This window comes from Periplaneta americana, chromosome 10 (assembly GCF_040183065.1).
Source record: "Periplaneta americana isolate PAMFEO1 chromosome 10, P.americana_PAMFEO1_priV1, whole genome shotgun sequence".
Lineage (NCBI taxonomy): Eukaryota > Metazoa > Arthropoda > Insecta > Blattodea > Blattidae > Periplaneta > Periplaneta americana.
This window is the reverse complement of record NC_091126.1, coordinates 173,370,019-173,394,878: the sequence shown is the minus strand read 5'-3', so window position 1 is coordinate 173,394,878 and position 24,860 is coordinate 173,370,019. Positions and strand designations below refer to the sequence as shown.

The window sequence follows — 24,860 nt, the reverse complement described above, 5'->3', positions numbered from 1 at the left end:
GGGGCAGTATTCTTTTAGTTACTCGGTGCGGCAAACAGGCTACAAATACAGCCCTACCTTAACCTTATTGAATTGTACTGGAACCAGAAATTTTTAGAAAAAAATCATGGAACTCAGCCGTTTCGAAACTTCGAATAAATAAATCAAACTTCTATTCGAATCCCCTGTTGCCAGATATTGAAGTGTTAATGCTAGACTTTCAAGTGTTTCTTCTCGCCAGTCTTTATCTTTCTTGCAAATTGTTGGCCTATTTTGCATAGTAACATTTCAAAGTCTGTTGCTGAATTTTGACAGAAGTTTTAAAACTATCCCACTGAATTTAATGTAAATCATTAAACAGGTCAATGTCTATATCCTATACCAATTGTGACTTACGTATAGCGGCATATCACCATCACCTTTTATTTTCCAGCTCTATTTTTGTTAGACTTTCTGTAATAACTGCTGCACTTGCTATAATACGTGTAAATCTTCGTCTGCTATTATTGTGGATAATCAGCAAACGCAAAAGTTTTCTGACCATTTGCTGGTTATTTGTATGTGCGTACACAACATGCTTCAAACAACGAATTGCTTCGTCATTCGTTCGCTACATGTGTACACACCTTAACACACTTTCATCCAATCCTTTCAAGAGCATTATATGAAGTTTTACTGTAATTTCATACTGAATTTTGTAAATTTTTTTTTATCGTGTACTTTTACTTCCAGGATATCCCTCCTATGACTTTATATACACTACACTAAATTATATACGTCTTATGTTTGTGAGGTTATTTTTCATGTGTGTTTCTCCAGAACACAGGGCAGGGTGGGAAGATTAACTGTACAAATCCACCATATACATACATCTTCTCATGTATATCAAGGATATGTAAGAAGAGAGGAAACTAGGTGGAAATTGTGTATTAAAAATAGCAACAACCATAAACTTCAATTTATGTATGCACAAACCTTGTTCATCTAAACAATGAATTTATCCTCAGAAATAATCGTGTCAAATAGGAGATATGAAAAAATATATTCAAATATACCATTAATTAATGTCTATGTAAAATTTCAAATACATGTAACTGCAAAGAAAAAATACATTGCAATTGCAGGTTCATTACAGTCAGGATATGTATAGGATGTACATTGTCTTTAAGATGATTACAGGGACTTTAACAAAGCCAATGGACACATAATTATTTTAATTACAAAATAATAACAAATCAAACATCGAATTTTGTCGCAAAAATGCTATTCTTGGTTAGAAACCGTGGTTCAGTTAAAGTCCCTCCATTTGATAATGAGGTCTTAGTGGGATAGCAGGTACCAAGATCAAGTGTCTGTTCATGTAACTGTATGGGAATTTTATAAATAGTAGCAAGTCATTTATTATGTTGTGAAAATCTCAGTTCACAAAAGTAAAACGTCAAGTGTTATACAAAATTTGCAATTTCATGGCACTAGATCTATATAGTCATATATTTCAACGAGTTTAGACTATGTATACGTATCATTTTTCATCATCTGAAGTGATTCTCCATTCAAGAGAAACAAATACAGTGATAACTTCAAAATAACTTCTTCACACAGTGACCAGAACACTACTGTGTTTATCCATTTTGAGTCTAATGCAATTTGCAAGACTCTTATCTTTTACAGCAGTCATTATCTTTGTTTTCTGATGCTAAAATTTATCAGCAAGACTTTCCTCTAATGTCATGAGAAGGGAAAGAATTCATTTGAAGAGAGTATGCTTCGCTAAAAGTATTCTATACAAGACTATCACAAAATAGTCACTCCTGGGAGAGGAGAGGGGGGGGGGGGTGTCACATGAGGACCAAAATGACAAGGATGCGTTACATAAACTACAGTCACAAAGATGATGATTCAGATAATATAAACAAGTTTACAATTTCAGAAATTCATTACTGAACCTACACAATGAAAAAGTAAACCTAAGAAGCAGACATTTGGTGTTTTAAACCCATGGCTTCAGTAATTTTTTTTCAAAGTTCGTAACTCACAAAGAATATCAAAACTGACCTTTCTATTACCGAACTAGTAATACAGAGAAACATTTTATGGACTTTTTATGTCTAAAATTAAAATGAGGGAATACAAAATAAAATTCTCCAAGAAATATTTATCATTATACGATTTGTAACTGGTGACCATTTTCCATACTTTACCATGCAGGGCTGCTATCAAATTTTATTGGAAAGAAAACTGTTCATGATTATCAATGAATTTAGCTAGTACTGTTCGACAGAAGAACTCTTAAAGCTCACAGTTAACACATTGATAAAACGTCAGAGACCATCACATTTAACTACCTATGTGGAAAGCTTCTATGGGAATAAAAACATAATTTAACGAAAATAAATGTTTTATTTATACACTATGCTAACAAAGAGAACAGAATGTTTCTAGTATAGCGACCATTCCTTTAATAATAAAAAATGAAATAAAATCTCAATTTAAATTATTTTCAATGATGATGAAGACTGTTGTGGGCCCAAAAAAATGTGGCAAGTTTCTATATTTTTATCATACATTGTAATGATAGAAACATAAAACAGCACAGCATGAATAAAAAGCTGTGAAACTGCATCCTCTGTACATTAACATGAAAGAGATGCTACAATTTTATCTAAAATTAACTCTTCAAATTTATGTTACTAAGACTACACTATAAATTTACAAAACCAAATATTTTTCTCAATTGACAGTTTTGCTCCATTAACATTTTGCCATCAATATTTCATTGTTTCCTTAGTGGCTAACTGTAAATTTGGTTGAAAGTAATGTACTGCTTAGAGCACGCTAATATGTTTTCGCAGGATATCAGCCAAGTTAAAATTTTGGAATGTTCCAAGCTTTCAACTGCTATCTCTGCAGCCATCTTCAGGGAAGTTGTGTCTGGACAGAAAGTCGTGGGTTATATAGATGTTAGGCTGTCTCAGGTGATACGTGATTGGTTGGCGGATCGACCAATCCAGGGCCGGGAATTATCGTTCGTCGTAAGCTCTGCCCCTCCCGGGATTCTTGTCTGAAGTTTGGCGGGCAGCGAGTCCTGTTCCGCCTGTTGGAACCGGTTGCTGTCCTCGGTCCGTGATCTTCGTGACCTTGATTGTAAGAGGGCCTAAGCTGGTCAAGGTCACGAAGATCACGGACTGAGGACAGCAACCGATTCCAACTGGCAGAACAGGACTCGCTGCCCGCCAAACTTCACACAAGAATCCCGGGAGGGGCAGAGCTTACGACGAACGATAATTCCCGGCCCTGGATTGGCCGATCCGCCAACCAATCCCGTATCACCTGAGACAGCCTAACATCTATATAACCCACGACTTTCTGTGCAGACACAACTTCCCTGAAGATGGCTGCAGAGATAGCAGTTGAAAGCTTGGAACATTCCAAAATTTTAACACGGCTGATATCCCGCGAAAACATATTAGCGAACCAACGCCGAGAAAGCCTCAAATCATACATGGTTAGAGCAGTCACCATTTACCACTTAAACAGTACAATCTTATTTCTCAATTATTTTACTGTGCAAAATACTAATCTTAAGTGTAAGTGAAACATGAACTCGTAAATCTGGTCGTGGGTAACTTATAGAAAGTAAAGAATCTGGTCACCTTGCTGTCTGTGGCTTGTAAGAATATATATACCGTTTTAAACTTAAACTTTTTTTACCAAAGATAAATTTCTGACTCTGCAGCACATACAGTAGAACTCTGTTAAACAGTACTGTGTACTAAATGCAGAATACTAGTCATGACAATAGCATAGTCAATATCCTTATGCAACGCAATTTCTTTAACTGCTACAAACTTCCAATTTTTCTTGTACAACTCACTGTTACATGCAACATTTAACTGAAGGTAACGGATCATGATGGTAAAATTCAGCCAACTTCAACATTAGAAATGGTATGACTTTTATTTTTCTATAACTCAACACAAAATCGTTATAATTAACTCTGAAAAGAAATGGAACTCAAATTTGACAGAACTTACATCTAGTAAGCAATTATAATACAGTGATATTTAATCAGTAACATTATACTGGAACCAGTACTGGTCTGGACACCATCATTCAGCCGATATTGAGTATTGTAAAACTGTCATTCCATATACATATATATATCTCTCTCTCTCAATATAAATCTCTCTTCAGACAAAAATTACAATTCTCACTTTTAATATGAAAGATAATTTACTTGTGAATTAAAATACAGAAGTAAAACTGGAAGGAGAAGAGGGTGTTTCAACAATGTGAAGATATCCAACGGAACTCATTCTCGCCGATTCCTTTTACATTTAACACCAGAAATGTCCATGTCCAATGTATATGACAGTCACTATTCATCAATCTAGTACGATAAAATTAAAATTAATTAATGTTCAAATATCAATGAACAGTTACAAGAGCTGCAAAATGATAAAAAAATTCCCTTAGATAATATTGTACTCTCATTCATACTTAAAGAAATCAGGTATGCAAAATGTTTCAGACCTTTGAATCAAAGTAAAATGTAAATAGTTGAAACAGAATAGATTCAATTTACTTATGTCCCTTTTTGTCAGGCTATACTATCTGAACTTTGAAAAACTTCATGTACAATAAAAGACATATTGAACACCATTCGGAGACATAAAGACTTTCATACTATCAAATAAAGAACGTCATCAAGTCTATAATGAATGAATATATTTAATTTGGGCTACAAAACGTACTACTATGACTTTATAAAACCTTTACACACATCCAAAAGATGTCAATAATTCTTTAGAAATAATGTATAAACACCACCAAATAAATGGTGAACCGTATCTATACACAGGTAGTTCCTTCAATAATTGCAACAGCCCTGGCATAACTTGTCCAATTATACTGCAGCAAATATAATTAGAAGCTGACAATTACTTCTGATCACATCACAGCTTCTGTCTGCATAAATGTCAACATCTTTACAATAACGATGACTGCAATTTGACAGTGTGTCAATTAAATGTTGTGAAGTTAATGTATTTCAAGTATGTGTGTCATATGAGTACCACCTTCGACAAGGAAAACTATCTGAACCAATACCAACTGCACATCTCACTACAACCCTAAAGATGAAGGAATATGTGGCCTTTAAACTCTCTAGTTCACAACCCAACTTTATTCCATCTGCATATCTCAATGTTCACGTGTAGAATGTACTGTACACCTCAAAGGCCACCTATGACTTTCCCATTCCACCCCCAACAACTTTAACAAAGAACATAGATGGCTTCCTGTATTAAACTTACTAATTTTCTATGGCTTCATTGTACAGAAAACCAGCAAATTACAGCAAAAAATTATGTATATAAGTACTCAAGACTGCTCAGTTCCCAAAAATTACAAGTCGGTGATGTCTTCTAACCATAGCCATATTTATTTTCAGTTATCACGTACCTACGCAGCAAGCAAGGTTACGAAAATTGTAACCAACATATATGGCAAACAAAAGCAAAACACCTCCCTGTTTATGATAGCAAGAATTGTCATCACAAACATTGTATTGGAAACATAAAAATGCAATACCCTTCAAAAACTTCACACAATACATTTATAACCATAGCGAGATTACAGTGCACAATGCTCACTAAGAAATATGGTTAAATATTTTTACTCCATCAGATTGCACGGACAAAGTAATATCTAATTAAGTATTCAAACAGATATTTAAACCAAGTGATGCAATCAGGATAGCTTTAACTGAAGAAGAAACCTGCTTATTAATGACACCAAATGAACTGAACAAATAGCACTTCAAGTTTCTTTACTTATCAAACAGCTCGATGAATACATACATCAATACACAATTCTATGGTGTATCAGAATTAGACGATTAAAAAAAATAAAATAAAATTTAAAAGATTGTTCATCAATACTGGTAATTTCTGTCTTTGTGTTAATTATGGAAGTTCAACAATTAAATTTATATACTATAATTAAACAAAAATTAAGAAAATGAAATGAAGACTAATGAACTAACGATACACACAATGATTAATCACATTTCAGTCTAAGCAATCTCTCAAATACTATATTCTCACGTAAACAAATATTCACTGTTTTAGTACAACAAAATTACGAATTTAAATGATTTATTAAGTTTTCTCAGCAGTCGTATATGAATGCAGGAATACTAATTGGAAACAAATCACAATAAGCACGATCCCAACACAAAAAGCTATTTGTGGCAGTAGCAAATAAGCTTGAACACATATTGCCTTTTAAGGCAACAAATTTTAAAATAATACACTACATAAGACTGTAGCTGAAACACCAGTAGGGAGGAAAAAGGAAATTATGACAAACATAGTCCACACTTATACAGTACTTTCTGAAACTTATTTTTCAATACACTGAAGAGACAAGGTTTTTCTCGCTGAAGTAAATCAAATCTGACTATTCCAATGTTTACATTAAAAAAAAAAATTTCTTAAGACATCATACTCAGTACTTGTTTCAGGTGTACATAAATACAGTAGAACTTTATTATAGCAACCTCGTTTTGTGCGACACCTCACCTATAACGTCATATGTTCAGTGGTCCCAACTAATTCCCCATAAGACATATGCTTTTCTACCTTGCTTACATCATATACAGAGCGTTCGCCTACGGGTGAGGCCAGGAAAGCGGCATGTACTGATACGCCGCTTTGTGCATACAGTTGTTGAGACACGCTCGACAATCAAGGTCGAAAAGTTATCAGTTGTGAGCCATATGTTGCAGTATTTAACACGTACAGTGCAGTTTGACACAGTTGCTTAAATATTCAGCGTTGTGTAAAATTTGTTAACAATGCAAAACGCAAAATTCACGCTTGAACAGAGAGTTTTTATGTATGATGCATATGTGAAAACAGAGTCATGTAGAGAGGTGCGTAGGCAATTTGAAGTGAAATATCTGGGTGCTCCAATTCAGGGTAGAGAAACTGTTAGATGTCTTGTTAACAAATTAAGGACAACAGGATCGATAAATGCTACAATTCCTAAGCGAAAACAAAAAGTATTGACAGGAGAAAAAATTGATGAAATCAGTGCATAACTTACATGCTCTCCTAATAAATCTCTAAGACATGTATCACAGGAAGTTAGTGTTTCAAAAACATCGATCTTTACTGCTGCTAAACTTTTAAAATTAAAATTCTAGAGAGTACAGTATAGAAAGCGGAAGCTTACGGAGAGACAATTCCCGCAAACGACACTGCAGGCAGGCCGCTTTCCTGGCCCCACCCGTAGGCAAACACTCTATATAAGTGTATCCACCTCGTATATAACGACAAAGCCAATTTAAATTTTGGATACTAATGTATGGCCCACTGTATGCCAAGGATATGCACACTATAACAATTTTAATGAGAATGAAACTGGCATTTTCTTTAAATTGACACCTGAGGAAACCTTTAAATTTAAAGGTGAGAAATTATTCAAAGATCAAGTGACAGTTCTTCTTTGTGCAAATGGTGATGGAACAGAGAAAAGAAAATTGCTTGTGATTGAAAAGTTAAAGAATCCCAGATGTTTTAAACATGTGAAGAATCTGCCAGTACGCTATAATGCAAACAAATACTCCTGGATGACTTCCGATTTGTTTACAACTGAAATAAGGCATAGGGGCAGGGAGCTCCCAACTCAAAAAGCGAAAATCCAGTTGCTTGTGGATAATTGTCCAGCACACCCTGTGGTTGAAGACCTCGAGAACATTAAGCTCGTGTTCATCCCTGCAAACACTACGAGCATTATACAGCCTATGGATCAAGGAGTAATGAGTCTCAAAAGCCACTATTGCAAACTCATATTATTGAGACTGATAGAATGCATGGAGAAGAAGCAGGATCATACTGTGACATTGTTGGTAGCAATACGAGGTATTGAAAAAGCATGGGGATGAGTAACAGTCAAAACCAGCCAGAACTGTTCCTGCCACTCCAGAGTTCTTTCAACTCAGTGAAGTTGCTGCAGATGATGAAGATGGTCGGACTTTATGTGAATGGCTGCGAAAAATGAATGGTGATACGACGACACTGTTACAACTGAGGCCCATAATGTGAGAGAAGTGAAAAATGCTGAAGAAGAGGAAGATGAGGCGGAGGAAGAAGACAAAATATCTGAAGTGTCAATCCTCACTGTAAGTGAAGCTCTAGACATCATTAAGGTACGGTCACATGTCGCTACTTTTGCAGTGCTGCAGTACAAAAAACTGCGCAACTCTCGTACTGCGACGTGTGAACAACGGTGAAACCTGAAAAGTAGCGGCTGCCAAACCTGCTGCTCACTACTTTTCCATTCTGCGCGCAGCTTAAAAGTAGTGACGTGTGAACAGGGTTCTCAGGGTTGCAGCCGCAGCATTTTTGATATCGGTTTTGTTGAAACTTTTGCTGCGGTTGCGACCAGTGTTGCCACCCAAATGTGCCAATGATGCTTTTATTGTTTGGATGTATTTTAATGTTAGATGTGATGAAAATAAATTATTTGTAACAATTATTAAATGCACAACACAGTCTGAGCATATTTGCTGACAATATAATTCACTTTTTTAATTTTCTGTAGCGTAGTTTCAAACAGGAGGGTTGCCAACATTGATTACGTGAATGTGCTGTTGCTTATCATTTAAATATATGGGCGTTTTTAAAAGCTTTATAGTAAAAATAATGCCAATTTATGAATACTAGTTAGGGCAGAAAAGCAAATAATAGAGAAGTAAGCTTTCGCATGAGTTTATTAATAATGCGAACATAACCACAAAATGTATATTGAGAAGTCAACACGGAGATGGAAACCTGCAGCATGACTGCGGCTGCAAAAGTAGCGCCTTGTGTGTGAACAGACTCGCAACCTCCAGTTGCAACTTTTGCTGCACTCGGGTTGCGCAGCATGAAAAGTGCAGTGTGCTACTTTTGGCTTACGTATGAACACGACACGCAACTTTTGCAGCTGCAGTACAAAAGTTGCACAGCAAAAGTAGCGACGTGTGACCGTACCTTTAGAGTTGTGAATTGATACCATGAAGCCAGAGGAGGTAGCAGCAAAATTGTGATTGAGATTATGAATGTAGAACGTAATTTAGAAAGTGTGTATTGGGCAAGGGGCTGAGTGCAGAAAAAATGAATGATTGTTTTACTTCCAACTGACAATGTCTGGTGAGTCCATACAGCATGTTACTGCATGTAATTTGTGATGTAAGTCTATAATTCCATTAAACTATATAGCACCATACTTTCAAATATTCTCTGCAATCTAAAAAAAAGTAAATGACAGTAAATATGTAAGAACACTAACACTATATCTACTCTAGTGAACAATTTTGTAGATCCTCTCATAGTCTATTTTGTCTTTAAGCGTAATACTATATCCTCGGTTATTACGTCACTCGTTAATAACGACATGATTTTTCACGTCCCTTGAATGTCGTTATAACAGAGTTCTACATATGTAGACACAGAAAATTAAATTATAAAATCATTTCTGTGATGTCTTCATAACTATAAGGCTCAGTTGTTTTCAGTAGCCCTACAGAGTGGGCAACTTCAAATCGTGTATACTTGCCATAATGATGGAACCAGAATTTAGTTTCAAAATTGAGATTGAGTTCCTGGACATGTAAATAAAATTTGATCAATACTTCTCCATTCTTACTGTCAAGTGGAATCATGAAATTGCTGCGTAATTTCGAAAAACATCAATTTCATTACTGTTTGCATAAATAACTAAATAAATCTGTCTGCCAAAGAAATATGAAGCAAAAAGATTTCAACACTTCGAAACGAATTTATAGTTTTGTGTGTGTGGAAGGTCTTCAAGAAGAGATGATGAGTGCCTGCAAGACTACAGAGAAAATGCAGCCAACATGACATTGCATATCAAATCTGACCATTATATACAGTAGGACTGTTACGAAAAAATTCACAAAATTGGATTTCTAATAAACCATTTCACATCCCCAAACATGCCACCAGCATTCCAGTGTAGGATTTTCAAATAGTTTCGGTTCATTTTGAGAATAATACTTTCTCCTACTACAGTACAAAGAGAATAGTGTGCGAAGAGAAAATCACAATCACTGATGCAATGTTCCTTCTTACACAACATTTTACTTCACAAGATAACAGATACGATACAAGAATTGAAACTGTTATTTTATCTTGTGAGTAGGAATGTTTGCAAAACAAGGCTGCAGGTCAACTTTAGCAACTTTATCAACAAAATCAAATCTTTTTAAAACTCTGTCGTACACCAGTTTCTGGGCAGCTATTCAGTATTCATAAATACATCAGATAATTTAATAATTTATTTACATATATTAGTTTAAATTGCTGAATGTGCTATCTGACAGAAAATTTATAATAATAATAAAGAGAAAGAGCACCCAATGGTATTCAGCTATTTAGTCTTTGTTATATTGTGTCAAAGTCTTCCTTTTCTCACATCAAAGGATATATCGTTCACATATTTTTGCACATAACGAGCACAAACATTTGTCACTGGGATCGTGGTATCAATTGTTGCTGACAGAAAATTTATGAACTGCCATTAGAGTATTTGACATGACAAGGTGTGGCGTTGAATGCCATCTAGCATTAAGTTTATAAAATATTACAACTGGAGTTTCAAAGTAGCATTCGTAAATTGAAAATAATTCTCGAAATGAACCAGAAGAAATAAAAGAAGCTGCAGGAAGAACGACGGAATTATCACAAATTGAAATTAAGGAACCAATGTGATATATCATACAACAGGCTTTTGGAATAGTAAAGATAAAAGAATGTTCAAGTCTTCAAAACCTAATTTATTTCCCCTAAATTCTGGCAAGCATGTTATCAATAGTAAAAAGTTATGTTTAAGAAAAATAGTCGACGAAACAATTTAATTTGTATATGTTTCTTAACAAAAAAAAAAAGTCATTTTTTAAAGTAGGCATGGCTTTTTTTAAAGCTCTCTATTCTTTTTACTTGGTTATTTAACGACGCTGTATCAACTACGAGGTTATTTAGCATTGATAGAATTGGTGATAGCAAGATGAGGCCGAGGATTCGCCATAGATTACCTGATATTTGCCTTACAGTTGCGGAAAATCTGTGAAAAAACCCACGCCTGAGTGCAAATCTGGATTAGCAGGCAAATGCCTTAGCCGAATGAGCTACAATGGTGGCCAAAGCTCTTTATTGATTGATTTCGATTACTGTAGTGTAACATCTGTTGTGGAACAATTGCCAACTGGCGCAAACAGCTGGGAACATTAGAAACACTCTATGCACACTGTAAATAGGGTGACCAAGAATGGCAGAATGAATTTTTACTATTTCTTATTGTCAAAGAATACATATTATACTAAGAGTATTCACTTGTTCATTCGTCAAGAATTAAAAAACAGACAGTTGTATTATTATATTTATTTTGACACTGAAAAATAAAAGATAGTAAAAGTTTATTCGTGTTCACCCTATTTTACAGTAGTAAATTTTTAATTCCATTGCCTAATGTTAAAAGATATACTTTTAGTGAGGAATGGAAGGATGTCTATACTGGCCTCCCAAGCCAAGGATTTTCTGAAAATCAGTTTGAATTAATTGGAGAGTTAAGATGCTAATATATTTATATCCTAAAGGAAACGGCCGTTTCTCAATGAATTGTGCTTTCAAAATGTAATTAAAAAAAGTCGTATCTCAAAATTAATATAAATACCTAAGCGAATTTGGCAGTTCATTTTTCTAAGCAAAAAGGTCATTTCTCAGAGATATGTTCTTTTCACTTAGTATTTCCTATTTGCCATTCTAGTCAAATTAGATGTAACTACATTAGTAACAAATCCTTGGTCTTTTAATCAGTTCTCAACAATGCAATCGCCACCACCCGAATGCTTATTTCCCACTGTTTAAACACAGTTCTTATAATTCATTGTTGATCATGAAAATATACAGGGACATCATTTTATTTTTACTAACATTTCTAATATTAACCTGGCTATACCTTTGGATTAATGGTTGAGAACCGGAAACACCGTTTGCTGCTCCCTTCCTACTCTATAAAAGAGTACCATACGTACTGTAAATTCAAACTTCACCTCTGCCCGATCCGAAAAGATAAAATTACTCAGATATGCTATCTACTGTCCAAGTGGTTTTGTCGCAGGGTCATGGTGGAAAATCACGTGACAATTAATGAGGCCCTTTTTATTTAAGTTATTTTAAACAGTTGTATATTATTACGTAGACATCCAAATCCTAACAGATACTGATGTTTTCAGAAAATAGCTAAGACAGTCCAGTCACTGGCCTTTACAGAAGAGCGAGCAGAAAGGGGTGGGGGAAAACCGGGATGCAACGTAGGCAAACGGCCAACAGCACCTGTACAAAAATATGATTCAATATTGAAAGCTCTTTCGTCACCAGAAACCGGGAACATATTTCTGGAATGTACTATACTCACTATCGCAGTACTGTTTATTATGACCATAAGGCACTTTGACTGCATATGCGGCCTTGGTTCTGTGTGGAGGACAATTGGGAGTTTACTAGTAGAGGGGGTGGGGGTGAAGTACATTAAAAAACTCAGGTACAATAAAAATTGAAGTAGAAATAAAATGATGTCTCTGTACAAGGAGTGTTGAGTAATTTTTTTAGCTTATTATTGAAAACATGTCACAATTTTCATTTTCTTGTTAGTTGTAATGTAGTCAAGATGCAGAATAATTGATTCTACTCAACCTTATTATAATCAGCACGTAAGTAAAGTAATATTTATTTTTATCACTACTAGACTGATAGTCCATATGCACAAATATTTTAGAGACTTATTTTTTTAAGTTTCATCATGGAATCATCCTCTCGAGGGAAAAAAAATTAATAAAGAACTAAGAGAAAAATTTTGCACACAATCTAAAACTCCAGTCAAAATTGACAAACAAGACAATCATGATGATCTGGACTATGTCCCTTATGGGACCTCACATCAAAGTAGCAGTAATATTTTTTCCTCAGAAGATGAGTCATCTCTCCACATTTAACAACTGAAGATACCACTGGTCCTCTCATACAGAATGTTCAGAAGCAAGTAAGGATTCTCCACTCATGGAAAAAGGTACAGTCAGGAAAAGAAAGTACACATTGTCAGCAAGTGAAATGAAAAAGTGAAATATGATTCATATGGCAAAGAACTTGGTGTTAAAACTAGCTGTGACTGAAGTATGCACACTGAAGTGTTTAACCAAAATAACTGAAGAGAGACGCAGATATATAAATTGTGAGTTCTGGAAAATGAGAATCATAAAGGAAAGAAAATAGCTTATTCTTCATCACATCTCGTCAAATCCTCCAAAGCAAAGAACTGTTGATTATGGAGAGCCTGAGGAAGAGTACAGGAAGAACCATTCCTACACATACAAGCTTAAAGATGAACAAGGAACTTCACAAGTTGTATGCACGGTATTTTTTTTGACGACTCTTGGCTTTAAAAAGAATAACGACAAAGTTGCTCGCAGTGCATTAAGAATTCAAACAACTCTGTAACCCTTTCTGAAGATAGGAGATGCAAAACAGTACCTCATAACAAAATGGACAATGAAATAATTCGAAGACACATAAATTCATTTAACCCTACCATATCACATTACCAGACGGAACATGTGCCTAATCATCTTTATTTACCAAGTGACATAACTCTGGCCGTCATACACCAAGATTTTATTACTCAGAATGTTAAATACAAATGTTCGTATGAAAAGTACAGAATTGTAGCCAATGAAATGAACAATCTTTTGCGAAACTGGGACATGATGAATGTGAAAATTGTGAAATCTTCACTGTGCATAATAATAGCCACACAGAGGAAAATTTGGACACTAATTGTGAAACTTGTAAAATGTGGAAAAAATATACTGAGCATCAAAATCTCGGGCCAAATACAGAGAAGACGCTGAAAAAATTGAAGAGGTTAACAAAATAATTTATTGTGCAAATCTTCAAAAAGTTATCATGTTGCCAAAACTGGATACATTTAAGGTAGTTATATTCACAAGCCATTTGACTGTCTACAATGAGAGCTTCGTTCCTATTTGGGGGGTGGGAAGGAACAACAAAAAAAGTGCAAGCTGTGTGCAGCTCTCTGGCATGAAGCTCTCTTTAAAAGGAGCAAAGAAGAAATCGTAAGCACTTTCTACCATTTTTTCCAAGTACAAGAGAGAGAGTTCAAAAATTACTCTATGGTTGGACAACTGCACGGCCCAGAACAAAAATTGGACATTCTTTTCATTTTTGATTTACATTGTTAATTCAAATGATATAAGTGCTAATTAAATTTTGATAAGATATTTTGAACCAGGCCACACGTTCATGGCTGCCAATTCCTTTCATTACAAGATAGAACAGTCAATGAAAAGACGTGGAAATAAACTATATGATCTTGCAGACTTTGTAGATGCAGTAAAAGCAGCATCTTAGCACAGTGAGGTACTGCAAATGGAGTTTCATCATTTTTTCATTTGGTATGACTACTCGTCACAATATAAATTGAACCTGATTCATCCAAGAACCCATCTGCATGATACGGTTGAAATATAGGTTTCCAAGGATCATCCAGTATGCAGTACAAAAATGACTTTGATGGTACATCATTCAACATAAAGTTCCTGACTGGAAAAATAAACAAAAGGAAGGAAGAGCTACAACGTCCTGAGAAGCAATGAAAACCTCTTGGATTCCCTGCTCAAAAAAAGTGCCATAATTCGCAACTTGGGTGGAATAATGAAAAACAGACTGATGTTTTGGGAGAGTCTTCCAGTAAATGATGACTAAAATTGTGTTCAAGTATCAATTATTTGGTATTAACTAACTTTTCAGTGTTTTTTTAGTTAATTTATTTATCTCAGTAACTTATGTAGAAGTGCTATGTGAACTGTGTACCTTAGTAAATATAACCAAAAATTTATTTTCAACTTCATTGTTGTACCTTTGTATCATTAATATATTAACAGAATGATTGGTAAATAAATTGCTGTCTCTTCACTAATTTTCTAGATAATTAGTGTCTTGGATTGCAGTATTTCTTGCAATACTGCTATGTAATATGTGTTGTAACTTAATAAAATAATTAATAAAATAAACCAGAATTAATTTCACTTACTTGCTTTTTTATGCACAATTTGAGATATGCCGAATGTGCTAAGCATATCAGTATCTTCAACAATTAATATTAATACTTAGCAAATTAGGCGTATCTCAAATTGTACATAAAAATGTAAGCTACTTAGTCCCTAAAAATTGTATTTATGTATTTTGAATATATTTCAATAATGAATACGTTGAAAATTTCATTAAACTAACTTTAAAAGTAAGCATGCTTTGATCATTCACAAAATCCTCAATACTGAAAAATATTCAAGTTTTCAGATACGCCGTTTTGGCTTGGGAGGGCAGTATAAACCTTATATGATTGTGAAATCACCTTTAATTTACTTATTACTGTATTTCACGTCCGAAAAATATCATGTGACTTATATTAGACAAAATATTTTCTGTCCATCAATATGACCTCATCTCGTCTCCATGACAGACTTGCAGATATGGAGCATTCTTCTACTTAGTTTTTACCATCACCTTTGTCATTTCTTCCCAGGCCTCCAGTCAATAGAATTGCTACTATCTACACTGTTACGTTTTTTCTAACGCAATGGAAGATAAAATAGGTCGCTGAAAGGGTCAAATCATAGATCGTAACATTCCTAATGCCTCTTTTCCCTCCATATAATTATTATAAAAATTTGAAACATGCTTTGGTTACTGTGCTGTTAAGAATAAAATCTTGTCCAATTAATCTTCTACTTAAACATACAACAAATTTCATAAGATATGTTAATTTTAATTTATCATACATACTATTTTAACAGTCTAGCATGTGGGCAATGTCTGTAATGCACAGTAGCAAACACTGATAATGTCGAACATGGTGCATTTATGTGTGTGTGTACTGTATATGAACAAAGAATTTCAGCAACAGATTGTTCACCAAATCCAAAGAGAAAAGGTAACGGAAATGAATTATGGAAAATAATGTTTTTATCAGGCAATAAGTTGGTCTAGTTTTGTTGATCACATTTTATTATACATTTTAAAATAACGAATTAACAATACATATGTTAACATCAAGCAGCACATTTCTGTTCCCAATGTACAGCGGATTGAGTGGTTTCTTTTGGTACATCTATTACATCACGTGGGTGCATAATCAGGTTAGAATTGCAAGCAGGTACGTATGGGGTCATTAAATAACAATGATATAATGTATTATACGTATATCCCCATGATGTCATATGACGTAGAAAAAATATTCTCTTAGTTTTAAACAAATTTTATGTGATGTTCGTAGAAGATTTGCATTTCATAAACTCAGAATATATGTTTTCATTCACTGCAACGGAATAGGTTTTGATAAATGAATTATATAGTGTAAAATTTAAATATTGCTAATTTGTATTTTGATTTCTGTTATTATTTTGTCCCTGTAACGTCATGTGACGTAGGAAAATCATTTTCTCAGCTTAAAATTTTACTAGCAGTTATAGTAAGAGATATGAATTTCACAATTTCAGAATATATGTTTTTATTCACCATAACGGAGTTGATTTCGTTAAATGAACTAATTGTATATATTATATAGAGTATTTACAGTTAATGTGTATCATATTTACTATTATGTTATATATATATATATATATATATATATATATTGCATATTGTAGATCAGTATTATTGTCCTGAAGTAAGCATTTACTGTCACTGTCAGAGTTTGAACCTTATAAAACTCCAGGATATACTAACCGATAACTTTCCAAACTTGTTTGGGAACGAAAATGCACTGCCTGGTTATCATACACGAGGCAAGTGTTTCTGTGAAGCAAAATCCTAGCAATGCACACTTGTGTCTGAAGTCAAATTTTTCACTCTGCACTTTTAAGAATTCTTAAATTATTGCACAAATCTCAAAAGTAAATATTTCGGATATGAAACCAAGATTATTATTCAGTAATATTTCTGTATCATTCCAATAAAAATAAAACTTAAATTCCTGTTAGCATCTACCCGACTCTCCCCTACTGGTTGTGAGTGCAGTGCAGCATCAGTGATTCGACAAACCACGAAATATTGAAGTAAAATACTACTGGTATTAATTAATATAAGCAGTTAAGATGTCATCTATTCATCCAAATTAAGGGAGGTTCTGACACAATCGTCTTGTTAAAAATGGAGAGAGAGCATACTTAAATTTTTCCAAACAGATTCTACGACATGCATTTTTCGACTTTCATGGTGAATGTGTTCAAAAATGAACTTTTGATTATTTCACAATGTCCTTGGACTTAAAATTTTCAATATTTCGGAACTACATGCACAGTAAATAATTATGACCAGAAGTGTTGCTTACTCCTTTGGGCTTGTTATGTCTGGCTACACCAGACAACTGAGCAATGACACTTCTTCACTATTGTTTATATAATACAACCAATTTCTGGGGCCAAAATGAGACCCACGAATAACATGAAACATATTCCGTAACAGTTAAACGAATTACTGAAATATTTTATGACAAAATTACCGTAATAATGTGTAGCTCCTTTGCCAACACCAAAAAATTTCACCTCTTTGAAACTCAAGGCAGTGTACAAAAATAATCCACATACCCTCGAACAACTAAAAGAAGCATCCAAAAAAAAAATATAGCCCCCATTCCTCAAAGAGTTCCACAACAAGTGATGCGTCATTCTGTGAGCAGGCACCAGAGATATTTGGAACAAGAAGGTGGACAGTTTCACAATTTTCTTCCCTAATTTTAGTGACTAAATCATGTTTTAACTGCTTATATATACATACAATAACAGTTTCTGATCCATTACAATACTGATACTGCACTACTTTCATAACCAGTGTGTGGGAATGTGCCTGATGATAGTCTAAAATTGTAGTTTTCCTCCTGGGAGATAATTTGAGCATCCAATATATTAAAATCTGATGGTTGTACTTCAAAGACATACTTCTTGCAACAAATTGCACAGCTAACACTGTGTATGAGAAACGTCTACATAAAAACGTCATGTCTGTAATATTAAAAAGTCTTACACAAATGAATCTAATTGCCTGATATAAAACAAAACCTGTAATTTTTATATGTGATTTATAATAATAAAAAATAATAAATAAATAAGTAAAAAAAAAATGTAAAGAATTATTTATTACTCTAAGGCTGCTATTCATAGACATTTCGCTAGCCCGCGCTACGAGCGTGCTAAACAGGATTCATATCATATCATATTGCTAACACTGGTTTATGAATACGAATATTAGTTCGCTGATCATCCACCGAAAGCCCGCGCTAAGAATGTCTATGAATACGGCCCTTAGCAATTATCTTAGTGTACTAAACTGATGGGCCACTGACATAGCCCAGTCAGCTTAGGCGCTTGTCTGTTGATCCAGAGTTGCACTCAGACATGGGTTCGACTCCCAATTGGCTGGTATGTCAGCTAATCTACGGCGAATCCTCAGTCTCACATCACGAAATACCATATCACTATCACTAATCCCCTCAACGCTAAATAAGCTAGTAGTTGATATAACATTTGTTAAATAACCGATACAGCATCTCTTAAATAACCAAGTAAAATAAAAAAACTAAACTGATCAGCAGATTCATTTCTTGATTAAAATACCTCATTTCAATTCAGGATCGTTTAATTAAATTTGCAGACAAGGTTCACAGATCATTTGGAAACTAGAGTATCAATTATCAGTCAAGTACTGCATTAGTGCAACTTCTGTATTGCGACAGGATATAGGTAGAAATAATTTTACATTTTCATATTAGCATTCACTCATTCGTCAGTCATCCTCCAGACCCAGTACCACATGTAACAACGTGACAGCCTCCACACTAAACTGGGAGAGAAGGCAATAACTGTGTCAAGTTTTAAGAAATGTTATTGGCACATATGCTGGTAATCATCAACTTTACATTTAATGGAATGGAACTACACAGCCCCTCAGAAATTTAATCATAAAAGTAGGTACTCATTTTCTAATTACAAATATGGAAACAGATAATAGTCTGTGGACCATTTTCACGTGTAGCAAAATTTAAAATTATGTCATCAGTTTTATACATGTGAATATTATATTATACAAAATTATTTTTCAAAAATTTTAGCTCCAGGAAGAAATAACCCTGGTCATTTTTCTTACAGCTCTTGCTAATTTTATGAATTATTAGATCTTACTCCTACATTCCCTTCTGAGAAAATATTCAGTTCAAGTCATGACCCTTATGCTAATAGCTACAAAACTTCTTTGGACAAATCCACTGTATGTATAGTGGATATCACACATATATTACATTGTGTTACAGCTACAATTCTAAATCAGGAGCACATGGGTTATTACAAGCAGATTCCACGGACTTACCAAAACGAAAACAATTTAAACATTCACTATGATCATCAAGTCTTTAAACTTAAGTTTAAAAATAAGGGAGTTTGATGAAATTTTCAGAAAATAAATATCCTACTATATTACGTATATATTTAAGAAGTGTTTATTCATGAAAATGCAATTTTAATGCATTACATTCCGTGGCATGATTGACCCGATTGTATAACTATTCCAAATTTTCAAGTTCTCATATTTCATCAAACATCCCAGACTATTCAATGTAATTGTGAAAAAATGATTTACCTTCACTTAAAATTGTGCAAAATAAAATTAACAGATCTGTTCAAAATGAAACATTAACAATGCTTAACAGAGTTCTAGTGATGAAAAATGATGCACTGCATTTTTTATAACTTTACATCATCTCACCTAATTCAAACATCAGTACACTATTCAGCAATAAATGCATTTTGCATACGGCTGAGCAATAAATATCATTGACAAGTTCTCATTAATTACATCAGAATTTTATCAACTGCAAATTATACGAAATTAGTAGTACATGAATGAAGTACAAAACTCAATTCAGGTTCGGTGGGTTCGATACATCAGTGTTGCCTTGACTTTCAGGCTCGGGTTGGGTCTGGGAAGCAGGAGGGTGTTGGGTTACCTGCTGTAGGCCAGGTGTTGGCATGGCTACCAACTGGCCTGCCCCTGTGTTCAACAGTGTCTGGCCTGCTGGCTTTGCTGCAATGGTGACAGTCTTGGGTGGTCCGCCTTGCTGACCCGGCACCGTGATAGTAATAGGTTTACCCGTATTACCCCCAGCTACCGCCCCGGATGATACAACGATCATTTTTACACCCCCGGGTCCAGTGATATGACTTGCTGCAGACAATGGCACTGCATTTACAGTGGATGTTGTAGCACCTGCAATGAAAAGTAACAGTGGTCACTAGACTTACAAATGGCTCTTAAAGAACCCAGAGGTTCATTGTCACACTCACATGAGCCTGCTATCGCTCCCTATCCTGAGCAAGATTAATCCAGTCCCTATCATCATATCCCGCCTCTCTCAAATCAATTTTAATATTATCCTCCCATCTACGTCTTGGTCTCCCCAAAGGTCTTTTACCTCAGGTCTTCCAACTAACACTCTATATGCATTTCTGGATTCACCCAAATGTGCTACATGCCCTACTCATCTCAAATGTCTGTGCGTAACTTTTTTCATTCTCCTGTAACTTCAGCCCTCTTAACCTCAAATATTTTCTTAAGTACAGCCTTAACCTCTGTTCCTCTCTCAAAGTGATTCCAAGTTTCACAACCACACAGAACCAGTAACATAACTCTTTTATAAATTCTACTTTCAGTTTTTTTGAAAACAGACTGGATGACAAAAGTTACTCAACTGAAAAATAGCATATATTTCCCATATTCATTCCGCATTTAATTTCCTCTCTAGTGTCATTTATATTTGTTACTGTTGCTCCAAGGTATTTCAATTTCTCCAATTTTCAAAGAATACATTTCTAATTTTTATATTTCTGTTCCGTACTATGTTCTGGTCATGACACATAATCATGTACTTCGTTTTTTTTTGTAGTGGTTACTACAATATATATATATATATATATATATATATATATATATATATATATATATATATATGTATATATATTAAATGATCACTTGCAGTGATAAATCTTACAACTCACACTTCAACCACACAGATACCATGCATGAATACAATTCATGGTGGGTATGTTCAGATTGGCTGCAGTCAGTTCATTCATCTTACCAGAAACATACATTAAGAAAAATAAATATGCTAGATTAAATTAGGGAAAATATGTTCAACACTAGTGGAATAAATATAAAATATCAATTTTTTTTTTTAATGAAAATTGAATTACAAACTACAACACGATTTTCCCAATGCCAGAATGTTCAGTAGCATATCAATTTAAAATAATTTTCAGATTAAAAAATCTAACTGAAAATATTTACTTCCGCATAAATAACACCATATTTCCACTTAATTCATGCTTGGAAGGAATTCATTGCAACTTTTATGACAGTCTTCGAATGTAGACTTTCACGGCCAGCCTCAATGGTGTGAGTGTTTTCCAGGCTTAGAGGTCGTTGCTTACTGGCAATGTTACATCTAGACATATTGTCTACAGCAGCTGTAGACGAAACATCTGGATGTAACATCACCAGTAGACCATGGCCTCTTAGTCCAGAAAACATTCACCCCATTCACGATAGTATATAGATATTTATATGGCAGTCTGTTTTGATTATGAAACGAGTACTTCCAGTAGCCAGTACTACACTGAAGTGAGGAAAATGAAACAGTACCCCTTAGTGTCACAATTCAACAGGGGCGATTTCTCAGGGCATGCTGTGCTTGCTGCACAAGCACAATATTTTCGTAGAATGTGTATTTCTCAAAATGGCGTTACGTACATTAAAATTTATTTTGATTTTTGGAATATTGTATAGGCGTAATACCATCCACAGGTTGCACACTGCAAGTATCGCAACGCTTGCTCGTTTCTTGGAGCTACAGGAAAGACATAGAAATAGCGAGAATATGATGCACGCGCAAGTGCCTTCCTCCTTGGTCCGTCCTAGGCGCACATGCTTCTGTTATGTGTTGTTTGAAGCTCTGGTCCGAGAGCTACACCAACGACTATTTAATGTTACACAGACCAGTAATGACAGCGGGAATGTGCTGTGATTTGCGGAGCGGAATGCATATGTTAGCTGCTGCATGTATTATTAATTCTTAAACATTAATTTGAAGTATTGCAATGAGTTCGGAATTGTGTGTCATTGAAACCTTATTATTAAATCCATTTTCCCGAAGGACTATTCAAGAGAAGACAGACATTATAGAGAATATGTGTGCTCGTTCAGTGCAGCTCAATACAACAATGTGCATTGGTTGGCAGGGTCAAAAAAAAAATAAACTGTTTTGTTGGCCATGTTTGTTACATTATATCGAACTTCTACATCTGATAAGTGAATATGATCCATGACTCATAATGATTTCATAATTATAAAATAAATTATTTATGTGGGTCTGATTATTTTTATTAATTATGAATTATTATATCCTCCCATCTTCCCCTATGAATAAAAGAGCAAGCCTAACTTTCGTGACTAGCATTCGCGCCTGCAATTCAATTAGATAGAGTATTGGTTGCTTGGCATCTAATGTTGAACAGTTAACACTATTGCACTCCAATGTTTAGCAGAAACACTGAAAAATTTGTATCCCCCTCCAATTAATATATTCTAGAGTATCTCCTTAAAGCACATAATTGATATGGTACATAAAATAGATTGGTTCCATTCCTTGCAATCCAAATAGTCAATAATTAATGACGATAAATTTTACAATGACATATTGTAATTTTCAGTCTGAAAAACAGTTTGTTATATTGTAAGAGATGCTGCCATACAAATTTATACGACCACACACAATTGTGTATATGAGAACGACGGACTAATATTCATCTTTTAATTTCTATTTTCTTATCATATAAAGTAAAGGTCACTGTGAACAAACTATCGGATTTGGGATTTTAACTAATACGTCTTTACAACATTGTTGAAACTTACTTACTTACAAATGGCTTTTAAGGAACCCGCAGGTTCATTGCCGCCCTCACATAAGCCCGCCATCGGTCCCTATCCTGTACAAGATTAATCCAGTCTCTATCATCATATTCCACCTCCCTCAAATCCATTTTAATATTATCCTCCCATCAACGTCTCGGCCTCCCCAAAGGTCTTTTTCCCTCCGGTCTCCCAACTAACACTCTATATGCATTTCTGGATTCGCCCAGAATAAGTAATTTTTAACCTTCTTGAAATAGAATATGTAATTTTTAGGAGGGTACCATTCACACTGTATTTTTAATTAAATATTGCTACAATTATTTTAGGAATTTTGACCTTGAACAGTGAGTCAAAACGGACACTAAACTCTCTACTTTAATTCACCATCAGACAAGTTTCACTTACCCATTGCAGTCTGTGCAGTGCTCACAGCCTGAACTGTCCTTAGGCCAGCTGCAGTGGTAACCACTATTATCTGTGGTCCACCAGCGGGACGTCCAGGCATGCCTACATTCATGCCAGCTGTTCCTGGCATGCCGCCTGTCATTCCTGGACCCGGTTTTGTAATCACTATAGTTTGCTTCCCCCCCGCACCCGGTGCTTTGCTCACTGTAACCATGTTTGTTGGCATAGTCTTCATTGTTGTTAGTACCTTCGCTGTGGCTCCACCTGATAATGAACGAAAATATCTATTAGAAAGCAAATCATATAATCACAAAAAAATTTCTTTCACAAAAAATTGTTCATTATGTTTCAACTAAAACAACTTTTTACACTTTTACTGCATAACGTATAAACATATATAGCATTTCCCTCAAATGAACAGATTAAATATGTCCATTAACTGTTCATTCTACTCATTTCACACGTGGTAATTTTAAGAGTTTTAAAGTTAAAGTCTGGTGTAGTGTAAGTAACACAAACTTTATACAGAGTGATTCAGACCACCCGTAAGTCATTTATTTCGGAAACTAGTGCATTAAAATTTTCGAGATAAAAATATTTAGTACTAAAGCACATGTGAACTTTCACTTCAGCTTGATTTCATCAATCAATCTTAAGAGGAAGTAGGGTCAGTGGCGTATCACTTTAAAATTTCAAATGGGAGTAGTGGTCAAATATGATACCATTTGATAGAGGTCTTCAAAACAAACAACTTTCAGAGGAAACGTTTTTATTAATTCCTACTCTTTCAATGAGAAAACGTACAAAAAAGCAATGGGTGATTCGGACAAACGTCATTTATTTCGGAAACTAGTGCATTAAAACTTTCGAGACAAAAATATTTGTAACTAAAGCACGTGGTCTTTCACTTGAGCTTGATTTCATCACTCAGCCTTAAAAGGAAGTAGGGTCAGTGGCGTATCACTTTAAAATTTCAAATGGGAGTCGGGTCAAATATGGTACCATTTGATAGAGCTCTTCAAAACAAACAACTTTCATAGGAAACGTTTTTAAAAATTCCTACTCTTTCAATGAGAAAACGTACGAAAAGATGTCGTTAATACTGAGTAATGTTACGAAAAGAAAATGTAAACTAGATAAGTACATTATTTAATATTAACATAGTACACACGCACAATTACCTGGCTGAGTGTAGACCTGGTGGCCGGCAGGGGTGAGTACAAGTAAATTACTCCTTCCCCTTTTCGTATTGTAACATTTCTCAATATTTATGGCATTGTCTTTTCGTACGTTTTATCATTGAAAGAGTAGGAATTAATAAAAACGTTTCCTATGAAAGTTCTTTGTTTTAAAGTGCTCTATCAAATAGTA

General features: G+C 34.6%; 1 protein-coding gene and 1 long non-coding RNA gene across 3 annotated transcripts in view; both read right to left on the bottom strand.

The window, feature by feature from the left end:
* The window catches only part of LOC138708157 (host cell factor-like), a 208,325-nt gene that overhangs the window by 88,148 nt on the left and 95,317 nt on the right, over positions 1 to 24,860 (bottom strand). For both annotated transcript variants that reach the window (XM_069838413.1, XM_069838414.1), the window contains exons 11-12: positions 23,490 to 23,753; positions 20,122 to 20,381 (exon numbers count right to left, since the gene is read on the bottom strand). In XM_069838413.1, coding sequence (XP_069694514.1) covers positions 20,122 to 20,381; positions 23,490 to 23,753 — 524 coding nt within the window. The remainder of the gene's footprint in view (positions 1 to 20,121; positions 20,382 to 23,489; positions 23,754 to 24,860) is intronic.
* LOC138708163 (uncharacterized) lies at positions 923 to 20,115 on the bottom strand. The gene is made up of 2 exons (XR_011334612.1): positions 3,482 to 20,115; positions 923 to 2,800 (listed from the first exon to the last, which is right to left on the bottom strand). It is a non-coding gene; the product is annotated as an uncharacterized lncRNA (long non-coding RNA).